Source organism: Balaenoptera musculus, chromosome 1, assembly GCF_009873245.2.
Source record: "Balaenoptera musculus isolate JJ_BM4_2016_0621 chromosome 1, mBalMus1.pri.v3, whole genome shotgun sequence".
Lineage (NCBI taxonomy): Eukaryota > Metazoa > Chordata > Mammalia > Artiodactyla > Balaenopteridae > Balaenoptera > Balaenoptera musculus.
In genome coordinates this window covers 127,027,978-127,055,768 of record NC_045785.1, presented here as the reverse complement: position 1 = coordinate 127,055,768, position 27,791 = coordinate 127,027,978, and the positions used below count along the sequence as shown (strand labels likewise).

The 27,791-nt window shown below is 38.6% G+C and overlaps 1 protein-coding gene across 1 annotated transcript in view; it reads right to left on the bottom strand.

The window, feature by feature from the left end:
• The window catches only part of FMO2 (flavin containing dimethylaniline monoxygenase 2), a 38,651-nt gene that overhangs the window by 9,723 nt on the left and 1,137 nt on the right, over positions 1-27,791 (bottom strand). The window contains exons 2-4 of the mRNA XM_036845965.1: positions 4,460-4,648; positions 2,238-2,400; positions 635-777 (exon numbers count right to left, since the gene is read on the bottom strand). Coding sequence (XP_036701860.1) covers positions 635-777; positions 2,238-2,400; positions 4,460-4,648 — 495 coding nt within the window. The remainder of the gene's footprint in view (positions 1-634; positions 778-2,237; positions 2,401-4,459; positions 4,649-27,791) is intronic.

The following is a 27,791-nucleotide window of genomic DNA, read 5'->3' as shown; positions in this document are numbered from 1 at the left end:
TGGGGAGAGGAACCTTAGCTATTTTCCCATCTTTGCCTAGGTCTGTCCTTCTAAAAGGGTTTTATTTTCTGCCATTCCCAACCACCTCTGTCAGCATTATCTGTATCTTGTAATGTTTGACTCTGGAAGCAAAGCTGTGTCATTCCTGAGCAGGTGCAAAGATAACAGTGGTTGGAAGGCCTCAGGGAGCACCTAAATATCTGTGATTATGGTTGGGAGTCTTACTGTCTATTTAATCTTTCTTTTAATGATTCTTGGAAACTAAGGATTATTTACATTTCAAATAGAATTCAAATATGCACTAAATTTCTAAAAGGCACTCCCCCAAAGATGAACAGGTCAACTCATAAAGCCCCCTGGGTTGAAACAAGGCCTCCTGTGCTGAAAGTCATCTGGTCCAAACTTAAGTGAGGGAACCATAGCCCAGAGAAGTAAAATGACTCACTGTAGGTTACAAGGCTGATTAGTGGCAAAGCTGGGAGATAAACTCTGGCTTCTTGATTTCCAGATTTTCTGTGATACCACACTGGGCAACCAAACACCGAATCAACCAATTAATGAGCAATGGAGCCTTAGTTACATGGCTGGGATTTTCCTCTCCTCCACTGTACAAGGTAATCAGGGAACATCTTACCTGAGCAGCCTTCTTACTCAACTCAACTGCAATATCTGAGGCTGAGTTTCCTATTCCAATCACCAAAATGCGTTTTCTTTCAAATCCCTCTGGGTGCTTGTATTGGCGGCTGTGGAAATACTGGCCTTTGAACTTCTGGATACCTTTAGGGGGAAGAAAAGAGAAATCCATGAACTATGTCAAATTAAATTCAATAAAACTGCACCGTCAGCTTTTCCTTTCTGGGGAAAATCATTTGTTTTGTCTCTTCCCCTCTTAGGGAAGTTACAGTATCAAGGCCAACTGGCAATCTCAAAGTATGAACCACATAAGAAATGTTAGGTTAAGCATATGGTACAGGACCAAAAGAGTTGATTTCAGAGGCTGCAGCTTAGATATTTATTAGAGAGCAAACAATTGGTTTTGATTAATAGAGCAGAGTCAGGTGTTGGTTTCCAGCTACCCATTATCCTATTTTGGACTGTACAATGATACTTTATTATCACATAGCATATATTCTTTTAAATGTTTCTTAAACATATTATGAAGTACTATTATCACAATTGTGTAATAATTAGAATAACATTCATCAGTCTTATTTTGCAAAAGCAAACAAAAACTAAAATAAACTAAAAACAAGGCACGTTATAAGGTGAAGGATAGTTTCCACTTTGCAGTAAGTCAGCAACTTACTGGACAAGCCTTTTTGAAGATAAGCATCTCTTTGTCTTTTCCCAGGAAAACATGACTTTGTTAAAGTATTTGTGTTTGATGGTGGGTTGCTTGAAAGAGCCTTTAGATCATTAGTTCTCAAAGTGTGGTCCCTTGGCCAGCAGTTTTAGCATTACCTGGGAACTTGTTAGAGAGGCAAATTCTCAGCCTCATACTAGACCTACAGAGTTGGAAATGCTAGGGGTGGAGACGAGCAAGTTGTGGTTTTAAAAGCCCTCCAGCTGATTCTGATTGAGATTTCCACTGCCTTAGATCAGTAAGCCTCAATCCCAGCTGAATATTGAAATCACCTGAGTAGCCCTTAATTGACGGAGGCCTACCCTAGACCAATTGAATCGTTGAAGGTCATTAGAACTTTAAAAGCTCCTCAGGTGGTTTGAATAATGTGGGGTTTGGACTGAACCACCGTATCAGATGTTTTCCTGAAGGCCTTGGGAAGGAGATACGCTCTCTGAGGGAAGGGCCTGGGAGGTACCTCCTTCCCTGTGCTCCCTGAAACCTCACTGTCCTGTAGGAGCACTTATTTCCAGAAACTCTCCCCAGTAACCCTGGCTGTGGGCGTGGCTCTGTGGAAGTCTCCAAAGATGTAGCAAAGTCACAAGGTAAGCACATGGCTGAAAGGACCTCTCCAACAGAGAACCAATTTGGGTGAGAATTCTCTGAAATACTGAGTAATATTTAGTGACTTTGAGGGAGGCTGGCTGATAATGAAGACCCAAAGAGCTCAACAGAAACAGAGATGGTGTTTGGAGTCTCTCATCTTTCTAGCTCTATCCTGATCTCAATATTATGCCGAGTTGCAGTAGCTAGGTAATTCTGCCTGACAATCCAACCTGAATATAAAGTACCTGGACACCTACTCCCCAAAGCTGGGGATCCCCACAGGCCTCACCTGGAAATGACTCCAGTGGGAGGTGAGGGAGTGTGTGATGACCACTGCAGACCATGACTGCGTCAAAGACAGCACTTTGCTCCTTGCCGTTGCTCTCGGTAACAACCACCCATTGGCCAGTGGATGAGAAATCCGGGCATTTTTTCACACTGAGGATGGTTGTCTTGAACCGAACACAGAGAAGGCATCATTGAGAATTACTCCGGCATAACAGGGGCTTTGTCCAGTGCCCTGGGAGTGGAGATGGGTAGAGTGCAATGTCTGATTCCATTTAGGTCCCGTCTGAATCCATTTCAAGCCACTTAAGGCAAAGACTGCTAAGTGCGCCCAGCTGCTTCTTCCTTGGCAGGTGCTACCAAGGATGTGCTTTGTGCGAGAAGCCTGACTCAGCAGTAGTTACCAGTGTTAAGGACTGAATAAGGACTTGAGAGAGACCCAGAAAAAGCAAGACAGCGTCTGGGCAAGATACAAAATACATGTTCATCATTCAGGTGATTACACAATCAGTATTTATCAAGAAGCTTTAAAATTGTTGACCTCCGTGTAGACTCTCTATTAGAGAAGATATTCCATGTGAAGCAATTTGCATAGCGCCTGGCACAGTGACATCACTCCATGAATGGTAAGTTCATATTTATTATTTTTAAAACATCATGCTAGCAGTATACTTCATGATCTCATTTGGATGAAATAATTTATCAGTTCATGATTTTTTAGAATGCCATTTGCTCTCTGGAGGTTTGTGAATTTTTAAAAGTGTACATAAATGTGTGTGTCTGCTGTATTTAAGAAGCAGTGTCAAAGGAAACAAAGCTTTTCTCACTTCTAGAGGAATGGCATGCTTCTCCTCTTGTTGGCAAGTGTTTGAGTCCCTTGCCCATGGGGGCAAGTGTTGAGTCCCATGTTATACATGCATTTCAAATTTTCATATATTTTTCAAAATGCTGGGTTGGCAATGTTTGAAGCTGTTCCAATTTAAAAATGTGTATGGAATATTAGTATAAAGCTTATGAAAAGGCTATAAAATGTCTGGGCATTTTCAGTTGAAAGATTCAGATTTGAAGTTCTGGGTAGTATATTCTCTAAAGTACTGTGGATTCTTGCTATTAAAATGTGGTTTGAGGACCAACCTTCAGTATCACTGGGGAAGTTATTAGAAATGTGACTGACCTGAGCCAGTTCACCCCTCCTCAGGCGACCTGGTGGTTTCCCCCTCCCGGGAGGTCACCATATTGATACAGAACTCAGTGAGGACACCTCCTTTGATAGTTTGAGTTGAGTTCCATCATCTTATGGCTGTACTAACTCAGAGACCAATAAACAGAAGTGAGTTTTCCTAAGCCCTCTCCAACCTCCAGAAAACAACCTCAGTAAAATCATAAACAAGAGAAATGGAAACTGGGGAAAAACTACATTAGATAGAATGTGATATTTTAATGGTATTTGCATATATTGATGTCTATCAAATCAACTATTACAAATTAATGTACTACAAATCTGGAACAAAACTAAAGTTACTGAGAAAATGAACTGTGTTAAAAAAAATAAGTTCCACTAACAGTTTTTTAGTCAAGGCTATAATTTAAATTTTATTTCCTAGACACAGTTACTAGTTTTCAGAGTGTAGGTTACTGATAAAAATTCAGGATGTTTAATGAGAATATTGTTTTTTATCTTGTTGATTATTTGTTTTCAAGGAAACACAGGAAAGGTAGTTATAATTGTATTTCAAAATGGTCTGGTTATTCTTTTGTTGCTAAAGAATGCATCAAAAAATTAGCCAAAATGGTTTCTACAGGCTTCTGAGATGAATGGAGAGCTGTGAGTTTATTTAGTACATTTTTCTAAGAAATTTCATTTTTATGGGGATGGTAAGAAAATGAAATAACAATGTGGTATTTTTTTTCATATATCGTTTCAAAGGAAATGAGGCTAGGAGTCCTCAGTGGTTATAGGTATTAAATGCAGTTTCACCGTCAATATAATCATTCAAGTCATTAATTTTAATGGATGTTTTTCTTCTGTTAATGTATATAATCTATAATATCAGGGGTAATGACACTACTTTTTGGGTTTTCTACTGTGCTGTTGTTTTTCAGAAAATAATTGCATTAGAATGCTTTGTTTTATTCCCAATTTCTTTCATTATCAGATTAACTTCTCTATTTCAATGTGAGCTAAACTAATGTAGAGAAAACCATTCTTTCCCCAAAATACAATACCTGGAACTGAATATATTTTAGTAGATCAAACTTTTTGACAAAAATCCTGAAGTATTCCAGGAGCTTAGAATTGTGCAGGAAGTTTGGAAAATCTTCAGGCATTGGAAAGTCACTGAAACAGGACATTTCTTTGCTGGTGTTGGTGATGACAGATTGATAGATACTCGCTAGGCCATCTTCAATATTTTCCTATTGAAATAAAAGAGTGATAATCCTGTATTAAAAAAAAAAAATCCCTTGGTTTCCTACTCTTCTTCCAAATCTAACCCCTGCATGACATGAACCTCTTTCGTTGCTGTAGCGTGACTGAAATGTCTGCCTGATGAGGTGCAGCATATGTTCTTCATCATCCTGTGCGATATGACCTGGCTGGGGCCTTCCAGTGTTGTTCACTGGAGGGGCTATTGCCATTGGTGGGATCGGGAGTGGGGGTAGTCCTTCTTCTGACACGTTGCAGGATATTAGCATCCCAGATCTCTACCTGTTTAACGTCAATCATTGTGACAACCAGCCCTCTTCTGAAATTCCCCCTGGGGAGGCCATACCCATCTTCCACCTCTTTAGGAACCAATAAACCCTGGGACACTGGTCAGAGACTACAATGGAGAATTTCCATTAAAATGAGTACTTTGGGGGGCAGGAAGTTTTTGCATCTTAATTTGAATCCTCCCCTGCCTTTATTTTATGCTTTATGTGAATCAACCTTCCTCAAGTGACAAAGGTAAGTAGTATTAACACCAATCAAATCTTGAACTTGATTCTAAAGGTTATCGAGTATGCTTTGGTAAATCAGGAGACAGCACATGCTATGGTTGAGTTTATAATTCCCCCTGCAAAAGTGCTCTGCGTAATGATTTAATGTTAAATCATACAAGAGCCAAGTACGGTGATTCAGTGTCTGTGAAATCAGCATGTTATCAAAGAAAGTTTTATAAGAAATTTAAATAATGTCACCCAAGAACTCCTCAATAGATGCTTCTGCATATGCAGAGACTAAGCATAATCCAGGCAAACAGTAGTTGCTGTTATGACTCAGTACCAGGGTAGGATATAAAGAAATGGAAAGGTTGTAGGAACTCATAAGTTAATTGAAATAAGTTACTTCATCTTATATAAATGGCATTATAGTCTCTTTCACAGAATAGTAAATAAAGGAAGGTAAATATTCAACTCTGATCCCACCACTGCAATAAATCAGTTGTATAGGTTGCTTTCTCATCATTATTCATAGAAAATCATTACTTTCCTGCCAAATCTTTAGATCAAGACTCCTTACATTTTTGCAACACTTGAAAGAGGCAGCTTGGACTGGCAGAAGGAGCCTGGTCTTTGAAGTTAGACAAAGTTAGGTTTGAGTTCATCTCTTTCAGACTGTGTGAGCCTGGACCCGTCAGTACCCCTGAGCTTCAGTCCTCTCATCTGTAAACTAAGGAGGTACTAGGTGCTCAGTAGTATTGTTTATGGTGACTGAGGAAGCTATAAGCTTCAGCAAAGCTGTCGGTTACACCTCCCTGCTCACCGCAGTAGAAGAAAGGCAATGAGGCAGCTGCTCTGACACTAAAGGAAGTGATACAAGTACACTCACTATCACATCTGAGTTTTCTGATATTTCCTTTACAAGAGGCTGTACTCAGTTTCAAAGAGTTAAAAAAGATTAAACTGTGGGATCTTGCGTCTGTTATCAACAAAGCTCCTTATATGTACTGGGCTTCGCTGTGTCCAAATTTCAGAGATTATCCGTACTAACATGAGTTACCACAGCTAAGATAATGCTTACTCTCAGATCATGCCATTTAAGAGCAATAAAAAGTCCAAGTTTGTAAAGATCCTTCCTCATACATTTCACACGCTCTCTTTCTTCCTCATTCATTCATGCATTCATTCCCTCATGTCTACCGTAGGCCAGGAGTCAGATGCCTTTTTTCCATGAGCAAGGTGTTTAACCTTCCTAGTCCAGAATCAAGGCTTAGATGATAACTTTGTTACAGCTTTAAGTGGCTTGGTAAACATTAGTCAGATTAGGGTATGCCAGCTTTCTGGGTGATTAATTTGGTGTGGTGTTATTATTAACTGTATGTACATATTAGAAGGCAAAGGGGGTTTGTATTCGAATCTGAAGTGCTTTCTGTCTCATATACAAGGATACAGTGATCTGAACTCTGGATGAATAAATCATAGTATTTTTATTTTCAAACACTAGCTTCAAATTGCATAATACAGTTGTCCCTTAATATTCACAGGGGATTAGTTCCAGGAACCCTTGTGGATACCCACATCCACGGATGCTCAAGTCCATTATATAAAATGGTGTAGTACTTGCACAGAACCTATGCAAGTTACGTAAGGCAGAATCCTCATTTTCTCCTGTAAAATGGGGTTCTTCAGTTGTTTCAACATTAAGCAATCATTATGAAGCTTTGATGAGATTAAAGTGCTTATTAGCACAATGCCTGACTCTAAATAACTGCTCCATCCATGTTTGCCTCTATTGCCATTATTACCGGTCACTAGAGTTAGTCTTACTAAACCCGTCATAGTTTCAAAACAGCTAAACTAAGATCGACTGTTACACTAGAGCCAACATGTTAGTTTTTTCAAGTGCTTTAAATTGGCTTTAAAATGTGGTTGGCTTCTCTGTCAGGTCAATCTTAAGGGGATTTCGAGTGATGAGAACTGGTTTGATGTCTCAGCCCCTACGGTAATTTCAGAGCCAGGGCAAGGCTCTCCTTTGGGGATTTTACTTGTGTAATTTGACACAATTGATGATGACATCACAATTCTTCTTCTGAAGATCAAGTAATAATCTTTATCATTGGGTTGATTGGTATACAGCTGTGAAAAAAAAAAAGCTTTGTGCTCATGTGTTCTTCTTCCTGTGTTGGCTGAAGTAGATGTCTATATGTTTAGACAAATCTGGGTAAAATTGAGTTTGCCCAGGGTTATAAAGGGAAGATGATTCTTATTAATAAACAAATGTATATCAACTTTATCTCCTGTTCAGGCCCTGAGCTTGGAGTTAGGCATAAGATGTAACCAGGACACACAGCTTCTATCTTTATGGAGCTTACTGTTATATTGAATTAAAATCAATTTGGACTTTGAAGATGGAAAGTGGAGACAGAATAAGATGAGAGGCTTTGCTCAGCCAAGTCAAGGACAGGAGACATAGCTTTCAAAACAAATAAATTTAACTCACATATTTACTTAAAATACAAGCACTGCCTAAAAATGACAGTTAAGCACAAATACAGATAAATAGCCTGAATTTCCTAGCAAATAGAGTTTGCTACAATTTGCTTGTTTAAGATAAATGGTCATATGATAAGCATTTTCTTAATATAAATTTTTCTGAAGGTCAGAAGACTATATAGCAAAGCCAAGTTAGTTCAGACAATACTGATTTGGAATTTATGATCTTTTGATTGTAGGCTGGACTGAAGTTTATCTTTGACTCTATAAAAATAAAAAGTTGTAAAAACTAAATTAAGTTTAAGAAAGATTATAAGGCTAATATTTAATCTACTAGAGGGAGCAACTTACAAAGCAAAAATATTCACTTATTATAAATGTAAATACAAAATCTTATAAATTAGTCTTTTTCATTATGAAACGTAATTATATTGACCTCTACCAATCAATAGTTTGTTCTCACGGCTAGTTACTCTAACCAGTTTGGAAATAAAATTTATTTCTTTGAAAATATTCTCTCATTCCATATTTTCACTCTTTCAGGTGGACTTTATAACTATCTGCTCCATTGTTTGTAATAAGTGTAATTGAAACTCTTTTTACTTCCTTGTCCTACAGTTAGAGGCAAAATTGTCATTCCCACATGCTAGTCTAGTTGCATTAGAAGAATTCAGGGGAGATTTGAAAAATATAAAGTGTGAGTAGGTCTGGTTTGGGCCCAGACATCCGTATTTTACAAGCGCTTCCCAGCTGATTCTTATGCACAATGAACATTGGGAAACATCTTTATTAGGGTGTCACTGCATTCTGCCATCTCTCCATTAGGCTGGTACTTCCCTGATCTCTGGCCTTGATCACTGACAGAGCCCCCTAATTAAACTCCCTGACTCAGATATTGCCCACTTTCTTCACTGACTTCAGGGTAAACAGTACACTTGTTGGCATGGGACACAGGGTCCTCACAGTGAGACCCTGGCTATTCTCGCCAGCCTCATCAGTTATCACTCAGCCACTTTCATCCTTCTTTCCAGCCACATCACACGACTTTCTCTTCTCTAAGTGTATCAGGTTTCACAAGCTTCCATACCTTTGCACATGCCATTTGCTCTGCCTAGAACACTTTCTCCATATTCATGTACCTGATCTCTGAACATTGTCAAGACAAATAAGAGCATCACACCCTTTAGGAAGCTTGCCCTATTCTCTGCTGAGTGAGATTGCATGCTTTCCATAACATTTAGTGTATCAGCCCTTACACATTTGCACTCTGTAGATTTGCTTTAGTTCCACCCCGCCAGCCCCCCACCGACACCCCACTGAAAAATGAGCCCTTTGATGGCAGGGATGGTGCATTTGGGTCTTTTTAGTAGCTAGTACATGCCTGGTGCGTAGTATGCAATCAGGTAATATGTTTGTTGAATGAGTGAAAGAAGTAATGTTAACTGGAAGCTTTTTTCCCTCATTGCAAACAGGACTTAATGATACTAAAATGGACGTTTGGAATAAGTAAATGGTTTTGCTGATAGTATGCTATAAACTTTGTTTTGTTTTATGCATGAAAATGTTATGATTTTGCTAATATTATGCTATAAACTTTATTCTGTTCATGCAAACATTACATCTTTAAAAATACTAGGGAAAACTAACCAAAGTATGTCTTAAACAGCTGGAGAAGAGGCTTAAGAACCATGGTATTTTATATTTGGTTGTCTGGAGAGTTACAAATATCTAACATGTTAAATTTAGTTCTATTAAATGGGTAGCAGTGTACAAAAACTTATATTGAATTATGCTGTGATAGATTCTTTGGATAAATTTATCTAAGGGAACTTCTGAAAGTAAAACAAGGGTAAGGTGGTTATCTTTTCCGGGAAGGAAATGGCTCTTTGTTCTAAGCTAGTTCTATATGATGTTAAACTGAACATGCCAGTTGAAACAGAAGAAAGGCTGTGAGGCATAGAAAAAAATAGATGAACTACATGTTAAGTCAGTGTGGAAATGGCACCATATGGGAAATTCCATTTGGTGATATCCCACGTGCCTTCTTCACAGTCTTATCTTTCTGTTATCAACATTTAAATCAATGACTTTGATGGAGACAAATACAGGTGATCAAAGTTGTATATACCCAAAGCATGGAGGCATAGAAACTTAACACAGGATTGAAACTTCAAATAAACACTTAAAATGAAGTATAGTTGATTTGCAATATTATATTACTTTCTGGTGTACAACATAGTGATTCAATATTTTTATAGATTATACTCCATTTAAAGTTATTACAAAATAATGGCTATGTTTCCCTGTGCTGTACAGTATATCCTTGTTGCTTATTTATTTTATACATGGTAGTTTGTGTCTCTTAGTCCCATACCCCTATCCTGTCCTTCCCTGTTTCCTCTCCCCACTGGTAACAACTAGTTTGTTCTCTACATCTGTGAGTCTGTTTCTGTTTTGTTATATACATTTGTCTGTTTTATTTTTCAGAATCCACATATAAGTGATAACAGAGTATTTGTCTTTCTCTGATTTATTTCACTAAGCATAATACTATCTACGTCCATCCAGGTTGTTGCAAATGCCAGAATTTCATTCTTTTTTATGGCCAAGTAGTATTCCATTGTATATATATACCGCATCTTTATCCATTCATCTCTTGATGGACACTTTGGTTGCTTCCATATTTTGGCTATTGTAAATAATGCTGCTATATACATTGGGGTGCATGTGTCTTTTTGAATTAGTGGTTTTTGTTTTTTTGAATATATACGCAGGAGTGTAATTGCTCAATCATATGGTAGTTTTATTTTTAATTTTTTGAGGAACCTCCATACTGTTTTCCACAGTGGCTGTACTAGTATACATTCCTACCAGCACTATACAAGGGTTCCCTTTTTTCCACATCCTTGCCAACATTTGTTATTTGTGTTCTTTTTGATAATAGCCATTCTGACTGGTGTGAGGTAATATCTCACTGTGGTTTTAATTTGCACTTCTCTGTAGATTAGTGATGTTAAGCATCTTCTCATGTGCCTGTTGACCATCTGTGTGTCTCCTTTGGAAAAATATTTATTCAGGTCTTCTGCCCATTTTTTAATTGGGTTCTATTGAGTTGTATGAGCTGTTTATATATTTTGGATATTAACCCCTTATCAATCATATCATTTGTAAGTATTTTCTCCCATCCAGTAGGTGTTTTTTTGTTTTGCTGATGGTTTCCTTTGCTGTGCAAAAGCTTTTACGTTTTATTAGGTCCCATTTGTTTATTTTTCCTTTTGTTTCTTTTGCCTTAGGGGACAGATCCAAAAAAATATTGCTGTGATTCATGTCAAAGAGTGTTCTGCCTTATGTTCTTTTTCTAGGACTTTTATGGTTTCAGGTCTTACATCCATTTTGAGTTTATTTTTGTATATGGTGTGGGGAAATGTTCTAATATTCTTTTACATAGCAAACTTGACAGAAGGTTGAAACTTCAAATAAACACTCTTTGACTAAAGATAAAGCCAACTGAATAATGTTTAACATGCACAAATGTGAATTCCTACAAATAGGATTAAAGAATTAGTTGCACATAGATAATGACCCAAGTCATCAATGATTCAAATGAAAAACACCCAGGGGTTTTAATTGATCCCAAGCTTAGTATAAATCATTAGAATTATGTGAGACAAAGTGTGATGGTAAACCAACATAAGTTTAATCTCACTATTTTGGCTGGTTCTAAGACCTACCATCTACCACTTATTAGTCACTATAGGCAAACCACTTACCTTTGGCTTTCTCACTTTTCAGTTGGAATTAATAATAACTAATGTCGGAGAGTATTGTGAGTATAGAATGAGATAATTCATATGAAAATAATTATATAAATGATAGCTTTAATTTTGCGAATACTGAAAAAGCTGGTGCAACAGTAAACTGTTTTAGCAGAGGTGTAGCATTCAAACCAAGGGAAGCATAAGCTATCTATGGGAATGTGTCAAAGGAATTGATTATAAATTTTTTGAGAGCAGTGATTATGTCTGATTCACTCTCCATTGTCTAAAACAGTGCTAAACACCTCTTTGGTTCTGAAAAAAGTATATGTTGTGGAGATAAACTGGTTTGGAACATTGGATCTTGGGGGTCACATTTTAAGAGAGAAAGTGATATTTCAGATTGAATCTAGAGGAAGAAAACCAAGATGAAGAGACGTTTAGAGACTATTACACGAGAAGTAATTAAAATAACTGAATATATGTAGCTGGGATAAAGACATATTTATATCCAAATGTAAAAAGGAAAGAAAAAACAATGTATATTGGTAAGTTCTGTATGAGCATAGGTATCAGGAACAGTAAAGGAAGCAGAGCAGGTTAGAGGCTGAAGGAAGAACATGCTTTCCTCTCTCAATACCTCAGTAAGGTTATTAAGTGTGAGGGCTCAGGAATCCTACAGACCTTCACTTTTATTCTTTTCCTACTACCTACGTTCCCTTGTGCAAGTTGTTTATCCCAAACGTTAGTTTTGTCTTCATGTGTAAGTGACGATAATCATAACACCTACGTCCTAGGACTACTGTGAAGAAAAATGAGATGAAGCATGGCAAGTGCTTCCCATTGCTGGAGAAATTGCTAAAATATATGTTAATTACCCACCCTTCCCATGTTCCAAGGCGGCCACTAGGGGGTGTCAGAGAACTGGTAACCACTAGTTTGTTCTCTATATCTGTGAGTCTATTTCTTTTTTGTTATATCCGCTAGTTTGTTTTGTTTTTTAGATTCCACGTATAAGTGATATCATACAGTATTTGTTTTTCTCTCTCTGACTAATTTCACTTAGCACAATACTCTCCAAGTCCATCCATATTTTTGCAAATGGCAAAATTTTATTCTATTTTTATGGCTGAAGAGTATTCCATTGTATATATATACCACATCTTCTTTATCCATTCATCTGTTGGTGGATACTTAGGTTGCTTCCATATCTTGGCAATTGTAAATAATGCTGCTATGAACAGTGGGGTGCATGTATCTTTATTGAATTAGTGTTTTTGATTTTTTCAGATAAATACCCGGGAATGGAATTGCTAGGTTATATGGTAGTTCTAGTTTTAGTTTCTTGAGACACCTCCCTACTGTTTTTCATAGTGGCTGCACCAATTTACATTCCCACTAACAGTGTATGAGGGTCCCCTTTTCTCCACATCCTTGCCAACATTTATTATTTGTGCGTGTGTGTGCACGTGTGTCTGTGTGTGTTTAATGATAGACATTCTGACAGATGTCTGTATCCTTCCCCAGGTTAGGGTAGTTTTCAACCATTATTTCTTATTTATTTATTTATATTATTATTTTTTAATATTAGGTTTTTTTCAACATCTTTATTGGAGTATGATTGCTTTACAATGGTGTGTTAGTTTCTGCTTTATAACAAAGTGAAACAGCTATACATATACATGTATCCCCATATCTCTTCCCTCTTGTGTCTCCCTCTCACCCTCCTTTTCCCACCCTCTAGGTGGACACAAAGCACCGAGCTGATCTCCCTGTGCTATGCGGCTGCTTCCCACTAGCTATTTATTTTACATTTGGTAGTGTACATATGTCAATGCCACTCTTTCACTTCATCCCAGCTTACCCTTGCTCCTTCCCCTGTCCTCAAGTCCATTCTCTACGTCTGGGTCTTTATTCCTGTCTCCTGCCCCTATTTTCTTCAGAACCATTTTTTTCTTAGATTCCATATATATGTGTTAACATATAGTATTTGTTTTTCTCTTTCTGACTTACTTCACTCTGTATGACAGTCTCTAGGTCCATCCACCTCACTAAAAATAACTCAATTTCATTTCTTTTTATGGCTGAGTAATATTCCATTGAATATATGTGCCACATCTTCTTTATCCATTCATCTGCCAATGGACACTTAGGTTGTTTCAGTGTCCTGGCTATTGTAAATAGAGCTGCAATGAACATTGTGGTACATGACTATTTTTGAATTATGGTGTTCTCAGGGAATATGCCCAGTAGGGGGATTGCTGGGTCATATGGTAGTTCTATTTTTAGTTTTTAAGGAACCTCCATACTGTTCTCCATAGTGGCTGAATCAATTTACATTCCCACCAACAGTGCAAGAGGGTTCCCTTTTCTACTCACCCGCTCCAGCATGTATTGTTTGTAGATTTTTTGATGATGGCCATTCTGACTGGTGTGAGGTGATAACTCATTGTAGTTTTGATTTGCATTTCTCTAATAATTAGTGATGTTGAGCATCCTTTCCTGTGTTTGTTGCCATCTGTATATCTTCTTTGGAGAAATATCTGTTTAGGTCTTCTGTGCATTTTTGGATTGGGTTGTTTATCTTTTTGATATTGAGCTGCATGAGCTGCTTGTATATTTTGGAGATTAATCCTTTGTCTGTTGCTTCATTTGCAAATATTTTCTCCCATTCTGAGGGCTGTCTTTTCATCTTGTTTATGGTTTCCTTTGTTGTGCAAAAGCTTTTAAGTTTCATTAGGTCCCATTTGTTTATTTGTGTTTTTATTTCCATTTCTCTAGGAGGTGGGTCAAAAAGGATCTTGCTGTGATTTATGGCAAGGAGTGTTCTGCCTATGTTTTCCTCTAACAGTTTTATAGTGTCTGGACTTAGATTTAGGTCTTTAATCCGTTTTGAGTTTATTTTTGTATAAGGTGTTATGGAGTGTTCTAATTTCATTCTTTTACATGTAGCTGTCCAGTTTTCCCAGCACCACTTATTGAAGAGGCTGTCTTTTCTCCATTGTATATTCTTGCCTCCTTTATCAAAGATAAGGTGACCATATGTGCGTGGGCTTATCTCTGGGCTTTCTAACCCATTCCATTGGTCTATATTTCTGTTTTTGTGCCAGTACCATACTGCCTTGACTACTGTAGCTTTGTAGTATAGTCTGAAGTAAGGGAGCCTGATTCCTCCAGCTCTGTTTTTCTTTCTCAAGACTGGTTTGGCTTTTCGGGACCTTTGGTATTTCCATACAAATTGTGAAATTTTTTATTCTAGTTCTGTGAAAAATGCCATTGGTAGTTTGATAGGGATTGCATTGAATCTGTAGATTGTTTTGGGACTATAGTCATTTTCACAATGTTGATTCTTCCAATCCAAGAACATGGTATATCTCTCCATCTGTTTGTATCATCTTTAATTTCTTTCATCAGTGTCTTATAGTTTTCTGCATACAGGTCTTTTGTCTCCCTAGGTAGGTTTATTACTAGGTATTTTATTCTTTTTGTTGCAATGGTAAATGAGAGTGTTTCCTTAATTTCTCTTTCAGATTTTTCATAATTAGTGTATAGGAATGCAAGAGATTCCTGTGCATTAATTTTGTATCCTGCTACTTTACCAAATTCATTGATTAGCTCTAGTAGTTTTCTGGTAGTATCTTTAGGATTCTCTATGTATAGTATCATGTCATCTACAAACAGTGACAGTTTTACTTCTTCTTTTCTGATTTAAATCCCTTTTACTTCTTTTTCTTCTCTGACTGCTGTGGCTAAAACTTCCAAAACTATGCTGAATAAGAGAGGTAAGAGTGGGCAACCTTGTCTTCTTCCTGATCTTAGTGGAAATGGTTTCAGTTTTTCACCATTGAGAATGATGTTGGCTGTGGGCTTGTCATATATGGCCTTATTATGTTGAGGAAACATCCGTCTATGCATACTTTCTGGAGGGTTTTTATCATTAATGGGTGTTGAATTTTGTCGAAAGCTTTTTCTGTATCTATTGAGATGATCATATGGTTTTTCTCCTTCAATTTGTTAATATGGTTTATCACATTAATTGATTTTTGTATGTTGAAAAATCCTTGCATTCCTGGAATAAACCCCACTTGATCATGGTGTATGATCATTTTAATGTGTTGTTGGATTCTGTTTGCTAGTATTTTGTTGAGGATTTTTGCATCTATGTTCATCTGTGATATTGGCCTGTAGTTTTCTTTTTTGGGGAGATCTTTGTCTGGTTTTGGTATCAGGGTGATGGTGGCCTTGTAGAATGAGTTTGGGAGTGTTCCTCCCTCTGCTATATTTGGAAGAGTTTGAAAAGGATAGGTGTTAGCTCTTCTCTAAATGTTTGATAGAATTTGCCTGTGAAGCCTTCTGGTCCTGGCCTTTTGTTTGCTGGAAGATTTTTAATCTCAGTCTGAATTTCAGTGCTTCTGATTGGTCTGTTTATACTTTCTATTTCTTCCTGGTTCAGTCTTGGAAGGTTGTGCTTTTCTAAGAAATTGTCCATTTCTTCCAGGTTGTCAATTTTATTGGCATACATTTGCTTGTAGTAATCTCTCATGATCCTTTGCATTTCTGCAGTGTCAGTTGTAAGTTCTTCTTTTTCATTTCAAATTCTATTGATTTGAATCTTCAACCTTTTTCTCCTGATGAGTCTGGCTAATGGTTTATCAATCTTGTTTATCTTCTCAAAGAACCAGCTTTTAGTTTTATTGATCTTTGCTATCATTTCCTTCATTTCTTTTTCATTTATTTCTGATCTGATCTTTATGATTTCTTTCCTTCTGCTAACTTTGGGGTTTTTTTGTTCTTCTTTCTCTAATTGCTTTAGGTGTAAGGTTAGGTTGTTTATTGGAGACATTTCTTGTTTCTTGAGGTTGGATTGTACTGCTATAAACTTCCCTCCTAGAACTGCTTCTGCTGCATCCCATAGGTTTTGGATCATCGTATTTTCATTGTCATTTGTTTGTAGGTATTTTTTGATTTCCTCTTTGAATTATTCAGTGATCTCTTGGTTATTTAGTAGTGTATTGTTTAGCCTCCATGTGTTTGTATTTTTTACAGATTTTTCCTGAAATTGATATCTAGTCTCATAGCGTTGTGGTCAGAAAAGATACCTGATATGATTTCAAATTTCTTAAATTTACCAAGGCTAGATTTGTGACCCAAGATGTGATCTATCTTGGAGAATGTTCTATGAACACTTCAGAAGAAAGTGTATTGTGTTGTTTTTGGATGGAATGTCCTATAAATATCAATTAAGTCCATCTTGTTTAATGTATCATTTAAAGCTTTTGTTTCTTTATTTATTTTCATTTTGGATGATCTGTCCTTTGGTGAATGTTGGGTGTTAAAGTCCCCTACTATGATTGTGTTACTGTCGATTTCCCCTTTTAAGGCTGTTAGCATTTGCCTTATGTATTGAGGTGCTCCTATGCTGGGTGCATAAATATTTACAATTCTTTTATCTTCTTCTTGGATTGATCCCTTGATCATTATGTAGTGTCCTTCTTTGCCTCTTGTAATAGTCTTTATTTTAAAGTCTATTTTTTCTGATATGAGAATTGCTACTCCAGCTTTCTTTTGATTTCCATTTGCAGGGAATATCTTTTTCCATCCCCTCACTTTCAGTCTGTATGTGTCCCTAGGTCTGAAGTGGGTCTCTTGTAGACAGCATACACATGGGTCTTGTTTTTGTATTCATTCAGCCAGGCTATGTCTTTTGGTTGGAGCATTTAATCCTTTTACATTTAAGGTAGTTATCGATATGTATGTTCCTATTACATTTTCTTAATTGTTTTGGGTTCGGTACTGTAGGTGTTTTCCTTCTCTTGTGTTTCCTGCCTAGAGAAGTTTCTTTAGGATTTGTTGTAAAGCTGGTTTGGTGGTGCTGAATTCTCTGAGCTTTTGCTTGTCGGTAAAGGTTTTAATTTGTCCGTCAAATCTGAATGAGATCCTTGCTGGGTAGAGTAATCTTGGTTGTAGGTTTTTCCCTTTCATCACTTTAAAGATGTCCTGCCACTGCCTTCTGGCTTGCAGAGTTTCTGCTGAAAGATCAGCTGTTACCTTTATGGGGATTCCCTTGTATGTTATTTGTTGTTTTTCCCTTGCTGCTTTTAATATTTTTTCTTTGTATTTAATTTTTGGTAGTTTGATTAATATTTGTCTTGGCGTGTTTCTCCTTGGATTTATCCTATATGGGACTCTGCACTTCCTGGACTTGACTGACCATTTCCTTTTCCATATTAGAGAAGTTTTCAACTATAATCTCTTCAGATATTTTCTCAGTCCCTTTCTTTTTCTCTTCTTCTTCTGGGACCCCTATAATTCGAATGTTGGTGAGTTTAATATTATCCCAGAGGTCTCTAAGACTTTCCTCAATTCTTTTCAGTCTTTTTTCTTTATTCTGCTCTGCAGTAGTTATTTCCACTATTTTATCAGCCAGGTCACTTATCTGTTCTTCTGCCTCAGTTATTCTGCTATTGATTCCTTCTAGAGAATTTTTAATTTCATTTATTGTGTTGTTCATCATTGTTTGTTTGCTCTTTAGTTCTTCTAGGTCGTTGTTAAACATTTCTTTTATTTTCTCCATTGTATTTCCAAGATTTTGGATCAACTTTACTATCATTTCTCTGAATTTTTTTTCAGGTAGACTGCCTGTTTCCTCTTCATTTGTTGGTCTGGTGGGTTTCTACCTTGCTCCTTCATCTGCTGTGTATTTGTCTTCTCATTTTGCTTAACTTACTGTGTTTGGGGTCTCCTTTTCACAGGCTGCAGGTTTGTAGTTCCCATTGTTTTTGGTGTCTGCTCCCAGTGAGTAAGGTTGGTTCAGTGGGTTGTGTAGGCTTCCTGGTGGAGGGGACTGGTGCCTGTGTTCTGGTGGATGAGGCTGGATCTTGTCTTCCTGGTGGGCAGGACCACATCCTGTAGTGTGTTTTGGGGTGTGTGTGAATTTATTATGATTTTAGGCAGCCTCTCTGCTAATGGGTGGGGTTGTGTTCCTGTCTTGCTAGTTGTTTGGCATAGGGTGTTCAGCACTGTAGCTTGCAGGTCATTGAGTGGAGCTGGTCTTAGCGTTGAGAAAGAGATCTCTAGAAGAGCTTTTGCCATTTGATATTACCTGGAGCTGGGAGGTCTCTGGGGGACCAATGTCCTGAATTCCACTCTCCCACCTCAGAGGCTAAGGCCTGACACCCAGCCAGAGCACCAAGACCCTGTCAGCCACATGGCTCAGAAGAAATGGGAGAAAAAAGAAAGAAAGAATAAAATAAAATAAAGTTATTAAAGTAAAAAAAATTATTAAAAATAAAAAAAAATGAAAAAAAATAGAGAAAGAAAGAAGAGAGCAACCAAACCAAACCAAAACAAATCCACCAATGATAACATCTGCTAAAAACTATACTAAAAAAAAAAAAGGACAGACAGAACCCTAGGACAAATGGCAAAAGCAAAGCAATACAGACAAAATCACACAAAGAAGCATACACATGCATACTCACAAGAAGAGAAAAAGGAAAACAAAATCTATATTAAAAAAAAAGGCAGAAGAGAGCAACCAAATCAACAAACAAATCTACCAATGATAATAAACTCTAAATTCTAAACTAAGATAAACATAAAACCAGAAACAAATTAGATGCAGAAAGCAAACCCCAAGTCTACAGTTGCTCCCAAAGTCCACCGCCTCATATTTGGGATGATTCGTTGTCTATTCAGGTATTCCACAGATGCAGAGTACATCAGGTTGATTGTGGAGATTTAATCCACTGCTTCTGAGGCTGCTGGGAGAACGTTCCCTTTTTCTTCTTTGTTCACACAGCTCCTGGGTTTCAGCTTTGGATTTGGTTCCACCTCTGCGTGTAGGTAGCCTGAGGGCATCTTTTGGGAAGTCTGAGTTCTTCTGCCAGGGTTCAGTATGTTTTCTGTAGGAGTTGTTCCACATGTAGATGTAGTTTTTTTTTTTTTTTTAAAAGAAATTCACGTTCTTTTATTTATTTATTTATTTATGACTGTGTTGAGTCTTCGTTTCTGTGCGAGGGCTTTCTCTAGTTGCGGCAAGTGGGGACCACTCTTCATCGCGGTGCGCGGGCCTCTCACCATCGCAGCCTCTCTTGTTGTGGAGCACAGGCTCCAGACGCACAGGCTCAGTAATTGTGGCTCACGGGCCCAGTTGCTCCGTGGCATGTGGGATCTTCCCAGACCAGGGCTCAAACCTGTGTCCCCTGCATTGGCAGGCAGACTCTCAACCACTGCGCCACCAGGGAAGCCCGTAGATGTAGTTTTGATGTATTTGTCCACGCCTTATTCCTACACCATCTTGAAGGCCCCTCCCATTATTTCTTCAAATAAATTTTTGTGCTGTTCTCTTTCTTCTCGTGAGATGTCTGTAAGGCAAATGTTACTCCACTTGACGTTGTCCCATAGGTCCCTTAAGCTATATTCACTTTTTAAATTCTTTTTCTTTTTGCTGCTCTGTTTTGGTGAGTTCCACTACCCTGTCTTCCAGAACATTGATTCTTTCTTTGTTTCATCTAGTCTGCTGTTGAAACTCTCTAGTGTATTTTTCAGTTTAGTTATTGTATTCTTTGGATCTTTGACTTCTGTTTGGCAGTTTTGTACATTTTCTGTCTCTTTGCTGAAGTTCTTGCTGTGTTCATTCATTCTTTTCCTGAGTTTGATCAGCATCTTTATGACCATTACTTTAAATTCTTTACAGATAAATTATTTATGTCTGTTTCATTATGTTTTTTTTTCTGGGGTTTTTTTGTTCTTTCATTTGGAACCTATTCCTCTGTCTCCTCATTTTGCTAGGCTCTCTGTGTTTGTTTCTGTGTATTAGGTGAAACAGCTATCTCTCCCTGTATTGAAGGAATTGCCTTATGTAAGAGATGAAACTTATCATTTAATCTTGCCCTAACTCTTGGTTGTCTCTCAAGCCTGTCTGAGTGTCTAAGCAGTCTGATCTTTTTCTTGATAGGTTCCGTTTGTTGAGGTGCCAAGACTCTCTCTCTGAATTTTTTTCAGACTGTGGGGCCCAGATCACAATCCCCCCTGCTAGCCTCCAGAGACAAGCACTCTAGTGTCATCCACTCTGTGGTCCACACCTGCTCACAAGCTTTGGTGGGGCCCTGGGAGTGGCATGGGTGCAGGGTACCATCTGGCCAGCTTTGGTAGGAACAAAGGAGCCGTGCAGGGGCAGGGTGCATCCAGCAGTGCTAGTAAGGTAGGGGAGAATGCAAAAATGGTTCTGGCTGGTGCCTCCGTCTCCAGTGATAGTCCCAACAAGTTTCTGCTCCTTTGGCAGATGCTCTAAGACTAGCAAATGAAACCCTTTCACATATAGTCTAGGCAATTCCTACACTGCTGCTTTTGTGCTGGGTCCCAGGGTGAGTGAGTCTGTGACTGAGCCCTTTAAGAGTAGAATCTCCATTCCTACAAGTCTAATGTTCTCTTAGATGCAAGCCCTGTTGCTTTTCAAAGCCAGATGTTTTGGAGGCTCGGCTCTCCAATGCAGGTCCCAAGGGTTAGGGAACCTGGTGTGGGGCACAAACCCCTTGCTCTTCAGGGAGAAGTGTTCTATTCATGAGATCCCTTCTGCTTGTGGGTTGCCCTGCCAAGGGTAAGATGATGATGTCTTTGCCTCTCCTACCAGTCTCAATGTGGCCCCTTTATCCTTTGTTGTGGAGGAGCTGCTCAGCTAATTTTCAGGTCTCTCCCAGAGGGAGTTGCTCCATATGTAGCTGTGGATTTGTGGTGTACATGGGAGGAGGTGAGTTCAGAATCTTCCTACACTGCCATCTTGTACCACTTCAACCCATCAAATCTTATTTTTGACAGGCCACTCAAAACAAATCTTACTCTTCTGCTTCCAAGTTAAAGATAATTAAATAAGGGACATTTGGCTCTTCAATATTAAATACCAAACCAGGTAATAAAACAAAGCAATGACAAATTTATCATTAAACATAAATTTGTTGAAATTTCACGTTTCTTGCTTAGGTAAAAAAATCTACCTGGGGAAAAAAATCCCAAATGGAATCTACATGTGAAACCAGAGTCAACAAAGTAACACATTGTTGGTTAAGACAGAAATGACCATTTAATCATATCACCCTCTCAGGTAAAGCTATAATGATTCTAATGATCAGTTGTTAGTAAGAAATGAATGTGATTCAAGTTGTTTTTCCAGTTTCTTCTCAGCAAAGTTACCTGTTCTCTATAAGGATCAACATCTCCATCATTACCTCTGAGTGTGCTTGAATGGTTGAATAAACAGATTTTTTGGTTTGGTATTTGAGCAATGTTTGCTGAACTTATCTCATCATAGGATTCATTTGGGACTCTTGTTAAAAATAGATTCCCCCCCTCAGAAGATTTTGATTCAATAAGTCTGGGCTGGTGTTCAAGAATCAGTATCTTTGGGGAGACCTTCACGATGGCAGAGGAGTAAGACATGGAGATCACCTTCCTCCCCAAAAATACATCAGAAATACATCTACATGTGGGACAACTCCTACAGAACACCTACTGAACACTGGCAGAAGACCTCAGACTTTCCAAAAGGCAAGAAACTCCCCATGTACCTGGGTAGGGCAAAAGAAAAAAGAAAAAACAGAGACAAAAGAATAGGGACGGGACCTGCCCCTCTGGGAGGGAGCCATGAAAGAGGAACAGTTTCCACATGCTAGGAAGCCCCTTCACTGGCGGAGACAGGGGGATGGGCATGGGGGAAGCTTCAGAGCCACAGAGGAGAGCACAGCAACAGGGGCGCAGAGGGCAAAGCGGAGAGATTCCCTCACAGAGGATCAGTGCTGACCAGCACTCACCAGCCCCAGACACTTATCTCTCACTCAACAGCCGGGACTGGTGGGGGCTGGGAGCTGAGGCTCAGGCTTCTGAGGTCAGATCCCAGGGAGAGGACTGGGGTTGGCTGTGTGAACACAGCCTGAAGGGGGCTAGTGCACCACAGCTAGCTGGGAGGAAGTCTGGGAAAAAGTCTGGACCTGCTGAAGAGGCAAGAGACCATTGTTTCAGGGTGTGTGAGGAGAGGGGATTCAGAGCACCACCTAAACGAGCTCCAGAGATGCATGCAAGCCACGGCTATCAGCACGGACCCCAGAGACAGGCATGAAACACTAAGGCTGATGCTGCAGCCACCAAGAAGCCTGTGTGCAAGCACACGTCACTATTCACACCTCCCCTCCCAGGAGCCTGTGCAGCCTGCCATTGCCAGGGTCCCGTGATCTAGGGACAACTTCTCCAGGAGAACACACGTGTACCTCAGGCTGTTTGTAATGTCACGCTGGCCTCTGCCGCCACAGGTTGGCCCCACATTCCATACCCCTCCCTCACCCTGGCCTGAGTGAGCCAGAGCCCCCTAATCGGCTGCTACTTTAATACCATCCTGTCTGGGTGGGAACAGTTGCCCTGAGGCAACCTACACGCAGAGGCGGGGCCAAATCCGAAGCTGAACCCCAGGAGCTGTGCGAACAAAGAAGAGAAAGGGAAATTTCTCCCAGCAGCCTCAGGAGCAGTGGATTAAATCTCCACAATCAACTTGATGTACCCTGCATCTGTGGAATACCTGAATAGACAATGAATCGTCCCAAATATGAGGTGGTGGACTCTGGGAGCAACTGTAGACTTGGGGTTAGCTTTCTGCATCTAATTTGTTTCTGGTTTTATGTTTATCTTAGTTTAGTATTTAGAGTTTATTATTATTGGTAGATTTGTTTATTGATTTAGTTGCTCTCTTCTGTCTTTTCTTTTTATATATAGATATATATATTTTTTTCCTTTTTCTGTTTTTGTGAGTGTGTATGTATATGCTTCTTTGTGTGATTTTGTCTGTATAGTTTTGCTTTTACCATTTGTCCTAGGGTTCTGTCTGTCCCTTTTTCTTTTTTAGTATAGTTTTTAGCGCTTGTTATCATTGGTGGATGTTTTTTTTTTTGGTTTCGTTACTTTCTTCTTTCATTCTTTCTTTTTTTCTTTTATATTCTTGCTTTTTAATTTCTTTATTTTTAATAATTATTTTTTATTTTAATAACTTTATTTTATTCTATTTTTTTCTTTCTTTCTTTGTTTTTTCTCCCTTTTCTTCTGAGCCATGTGGCTGACAGGGTCTTGGTGCTCTGGCTGGGTGTCAGGCCTGTGCCTCTGTGGTGGGAGAGCCAAGTTCAGGACATTGGTCAACCAGAGACCTCCTGGGTCCACATAATATCAAACAGTGAAAGGTCTCCCAGAAACTCCATCTCAACGCTAAGAGCCAGCTCCAGTCAACGACCTACAAGCTACAGTGCTAGATACCCTATGCCAAACAACTAGCAGGACAGGAACACAACCCCACCTATTAGCAGAGAGGCTGCTTAAAATCATAATAAGGTCACAGAGACTCCAAAACACACCACTGAATGTGGTCCTGCCCACAAGAGAGACAAGATCCAGCCTCATCCACCAGAACACAGGCACTAGTCCCCTCCACCAGGAAGCCTACAAAACCCACTGAAGCAACCTTAGCCACCAGGGGCAGACACCAAAACAACAGGAACTTTGAGCCTGCAGCCTGCAAAAAGGAGACCCCAAACACAGTAAGTTAAGCAAAATGAGAAGACAGAGAAACACACTACAGATGAAGGAGCAAGGTAGAAACCCACCAGACCAAACAAATGAAGAGGAAATAGGCAGTCTACCTGAAAAAGAATTCAGATAAATGATAGTAAAGATGATCCAAAATCTTGGAAATACAATGGAGAAAATAAAAGAAACGTTTAACAACGACCTAGAAAAATTAAAGAGCAAACAAGCAATGATGAACAACACAATAAATGAAATTAAAAATTCTCTAGAAGGAATCAATAGCAGAATAACTGAGGCAGAAGAACGGATAAGTGACCTGGAAGATAAAACAGTGGAAATAACTACTGCAGAGCAGAATAAAGAAAAAAGAATGAAAAGAATTGAGGAAAGTCTTAGAGACCTCTGGGACAATATTAAACACACCAACATTCGAATTATAGGGGTCCCAGAAGAAGAAGAGAAAAAGAAAGGGACTGAGAAAATTTTTGAAGAGATTATAGTTGAAAACTTCTCTAATATGGGAAAGGAAATGGTCAATCAAGTCCAGGAAGTGCAGAGAGTCCCATACAGGATAAAACCAAGGAGAAACACGCCAAGACACATATTAATCAAACTATCAAAAATTAAAGACAAAGAAAAAATATTAAAAGCAGCAAGGGAAAAACAACAAATAACATACAAGGGAATCCCCATAAAGGTAACAGCTGATCTTTCAGCAGAAACTGTGCAGGCTAGAAGGGAGTGGCAGGACATCTTTAAAGTGATGAAAGGGAAAAACCTACAACCAAGATTACTCTACCCAGCAAGGATCTCATTCAGATTCGACAGAGAAATTAAAACCTTTACAGACAAGCAAAAGCTCAGAGAATTCAGCACCACCAAACCAGCTTTACAGCAAATGCTAAAGAAACTTCTCTAGGCAGGAAACACAAGAGAAAGAAAAGACATATAATAACAAACCCAAAACAATTAAGAAATGGTAATAGGAACATACATTATCAATAACTACCTTAAATGTAAATGGATTAAGTACTCCAACCAAAGACACAGACTGGCTGAATGGATAGAAAAACAAGACCCATGTATATGCTGTCTACAAGAGACCCACTTCAGACCTAGGGACACATACAGACTGAAAGTGAGGGGATGGAAAAAGATATTCCCTACAAATGGAAATCAGAAGAAAGCTGGAGTAGCAACTCTCATATCAGAAAAAATAGACTTTAAAATAAAGACTATTACAAGAGACAAAGAAGGACACTACATAATGATCAAGGGATCAATCCAAGAAGAACACATAACAATTGTAAATATTTATGCACCCAACATAGGAGCACCTCAATACATAAGGAAAATGCTAACAGCCATGAAAGGGGAAATCAACAGTAACACAATAATAGTAGGGGGCTTTAACACTTCACTTTCACCAAAGGACAGATCATCCAAAATGAAAATAAATAAGGAAACACAAGCTTTAAATGATACATTAAACAAGATGGACTTAATTGATATTTATAGGACATTTCATCCAAAAACAACAGAACACACTTTCTTCTCAAGTGCTCATGGAACATTCTCCAAGATAGATCATATCTTGGGCACAAATCTAGCCTTGGTAAATTTAAGATAATTGAAATCATTTCAAGTATCTTTTCTGACCACAATGCTATGAGACGAGATATCAATTACTGGAAAAATCTGTAAAAAATACAGACACATGGAGGCTAAACAATATACTACTAAATAACCAAGAGATCACTGAATAAATCAAAGAGGAAATCAAAAAATACCTAGAAACAAATGACAATGAAAACACGACAACCCACAGCCTATGGGATGCAGCAAAAGCAGTTCTAAGAGGGAAGTTTATATCAATACAATCCTATCTCAAGAAACAAGAAACATCTCCAATTAGCAACCTAACCTTACACGTAAAGCAATTAGAGAAAGAAGAACAAAAAACCCCCAAAGTTAGCAGAAGGAAAGAAATCATAAAGATCAGATCAGAAATAAATGAAAAAGAAATGAAGGAAATGATAGCAACGATCAATAAAACTGAAAGCTGGTTCTTTGAGAAGATAAACAAAATTCATAAACCATTAGCCAGACTCATCAGGAAAAAAAGGGAGAAGACTCATATCAACAGAATTAGGAATGAAAAAGGAGAAGTAAAAACTGACACTGCAGAAATACAAAGGATCATGAGAGATTACTACAAGCAACTGTAGGCCAATAAAATGGACATCCTGGAAGAAATGGACAAATTCTTGGAAAAGCATGACCTTTCAAGACTTTCAGCAAGAAATAGAAAGTATAAACAGACCAATCACAAGCACTGAAATTGAGACTGTGATTAAAAATCTTCCATCAAACAAAAGGCCAGGACCAGATGGCTTCACAGGCGAATTCCATCAAACATTTAGAGAAGAGCTAACACCTATCCTTCTCAAACTCTTCCAAAATATAGCCGAGGGAGGAACACTTCCAAACTCATTCTATGAGGCCACCATCACCCTGATACCAAAGCCAGACAACGATGTAACAAAGAAAGAAAGCTACAGGTCAATATCACTAATGGACATAGAAAAGAAAAACAAATACCCTATGCTAACACATATATATGGAATCAAAAAAAAAAAAAAAAAAGGTTCTGAAGAAACTAGCGGCAGGACAGGAGTAAAGATGCAGACATAGAGAATGGACTTGAGGACACGGGGAGGGGGAAGGTTAAGCTGGGACGAAGTGAGAGAGTGTCATGTACTTAAATATGCTACCAAATGTAAAATAGATAGCTAGCAGGAAGCAGCCGCATAGCACAGGGAGATCAGCTCAGTGCTTTGTGACCACCTAGAGGCGTGGGATGGGGAGGGTGGGAGGGAGACACAAAGGGAGTAGATACGGGGAAATATGTATATGTATAGGTGATTCACTTTGTTATAAAGCAGAAACTAACACACCATTGTAAAGCAATTATACTCCAATAAAGATGTTGAAAAAAAAAAAGAATCAGTATGTTTAAGAAACCCTCTAGGCATGTTTTATGATTATATACATCTGAGAAACCCAATGTTAAAAAAATTCCTTTTGGCATAAGATTCAGTTTGAACTGAGAAAGCACACATGGTAGATGTTCTTGCCATCCCCTTGACTGGTCAGCTTTTAGCAAGAGCCCTTTGGATGATCTCTGCTGGTGTGAGAGTCTGCTTTCACATATTCAAATTTTTCACTCCTGTCTGGAGTGTTCCCACTTGTTTTAACTTCTCACTTCGATGTACCTGATACATAATCCTAAAGTCACTGCTGTTGAGGTCTGAAACTTTTGTTTAACCATTTTGAGCAGGAATACAAGTTAGGGTTATAATTAGGGCCTTAGCTGCTTGGGAGTCACAGAGACCCAGGTTTGAATGTCAGTTCCTGCAGCTGTGTGGCAAACCACCTAACCTCTCTCAGTTTCTGTTTGCTTGTCTATAAAATATAAATATAGTTATTGTAGCTAATGTTTATTGTATTCTAAGTTCTTTACATGAATTATCTCCCTGTATCTTTAAAACGGTACTATGAGATAATCATACTTTTCTGTTGCCCTCATTAGACAGCTGAGAAAAGTAAGACACAGGAATGTAAATAACTTGCCCAAGATGTCACACCTAGGAGGTGGCAAGCTAGTTACTTATTTTTTTTTTCTTTTTGTTTTGTTAGTTTCTGCTTTATAACACAGTGAATCAGCTATACATATACATATATCCCCATATCTCCTCCCTCCCGCATCTCCCTCCCTCCCACCCTACCCATCCCACCCCCCCAGGCGGTCACAAAGCACCTAGTTG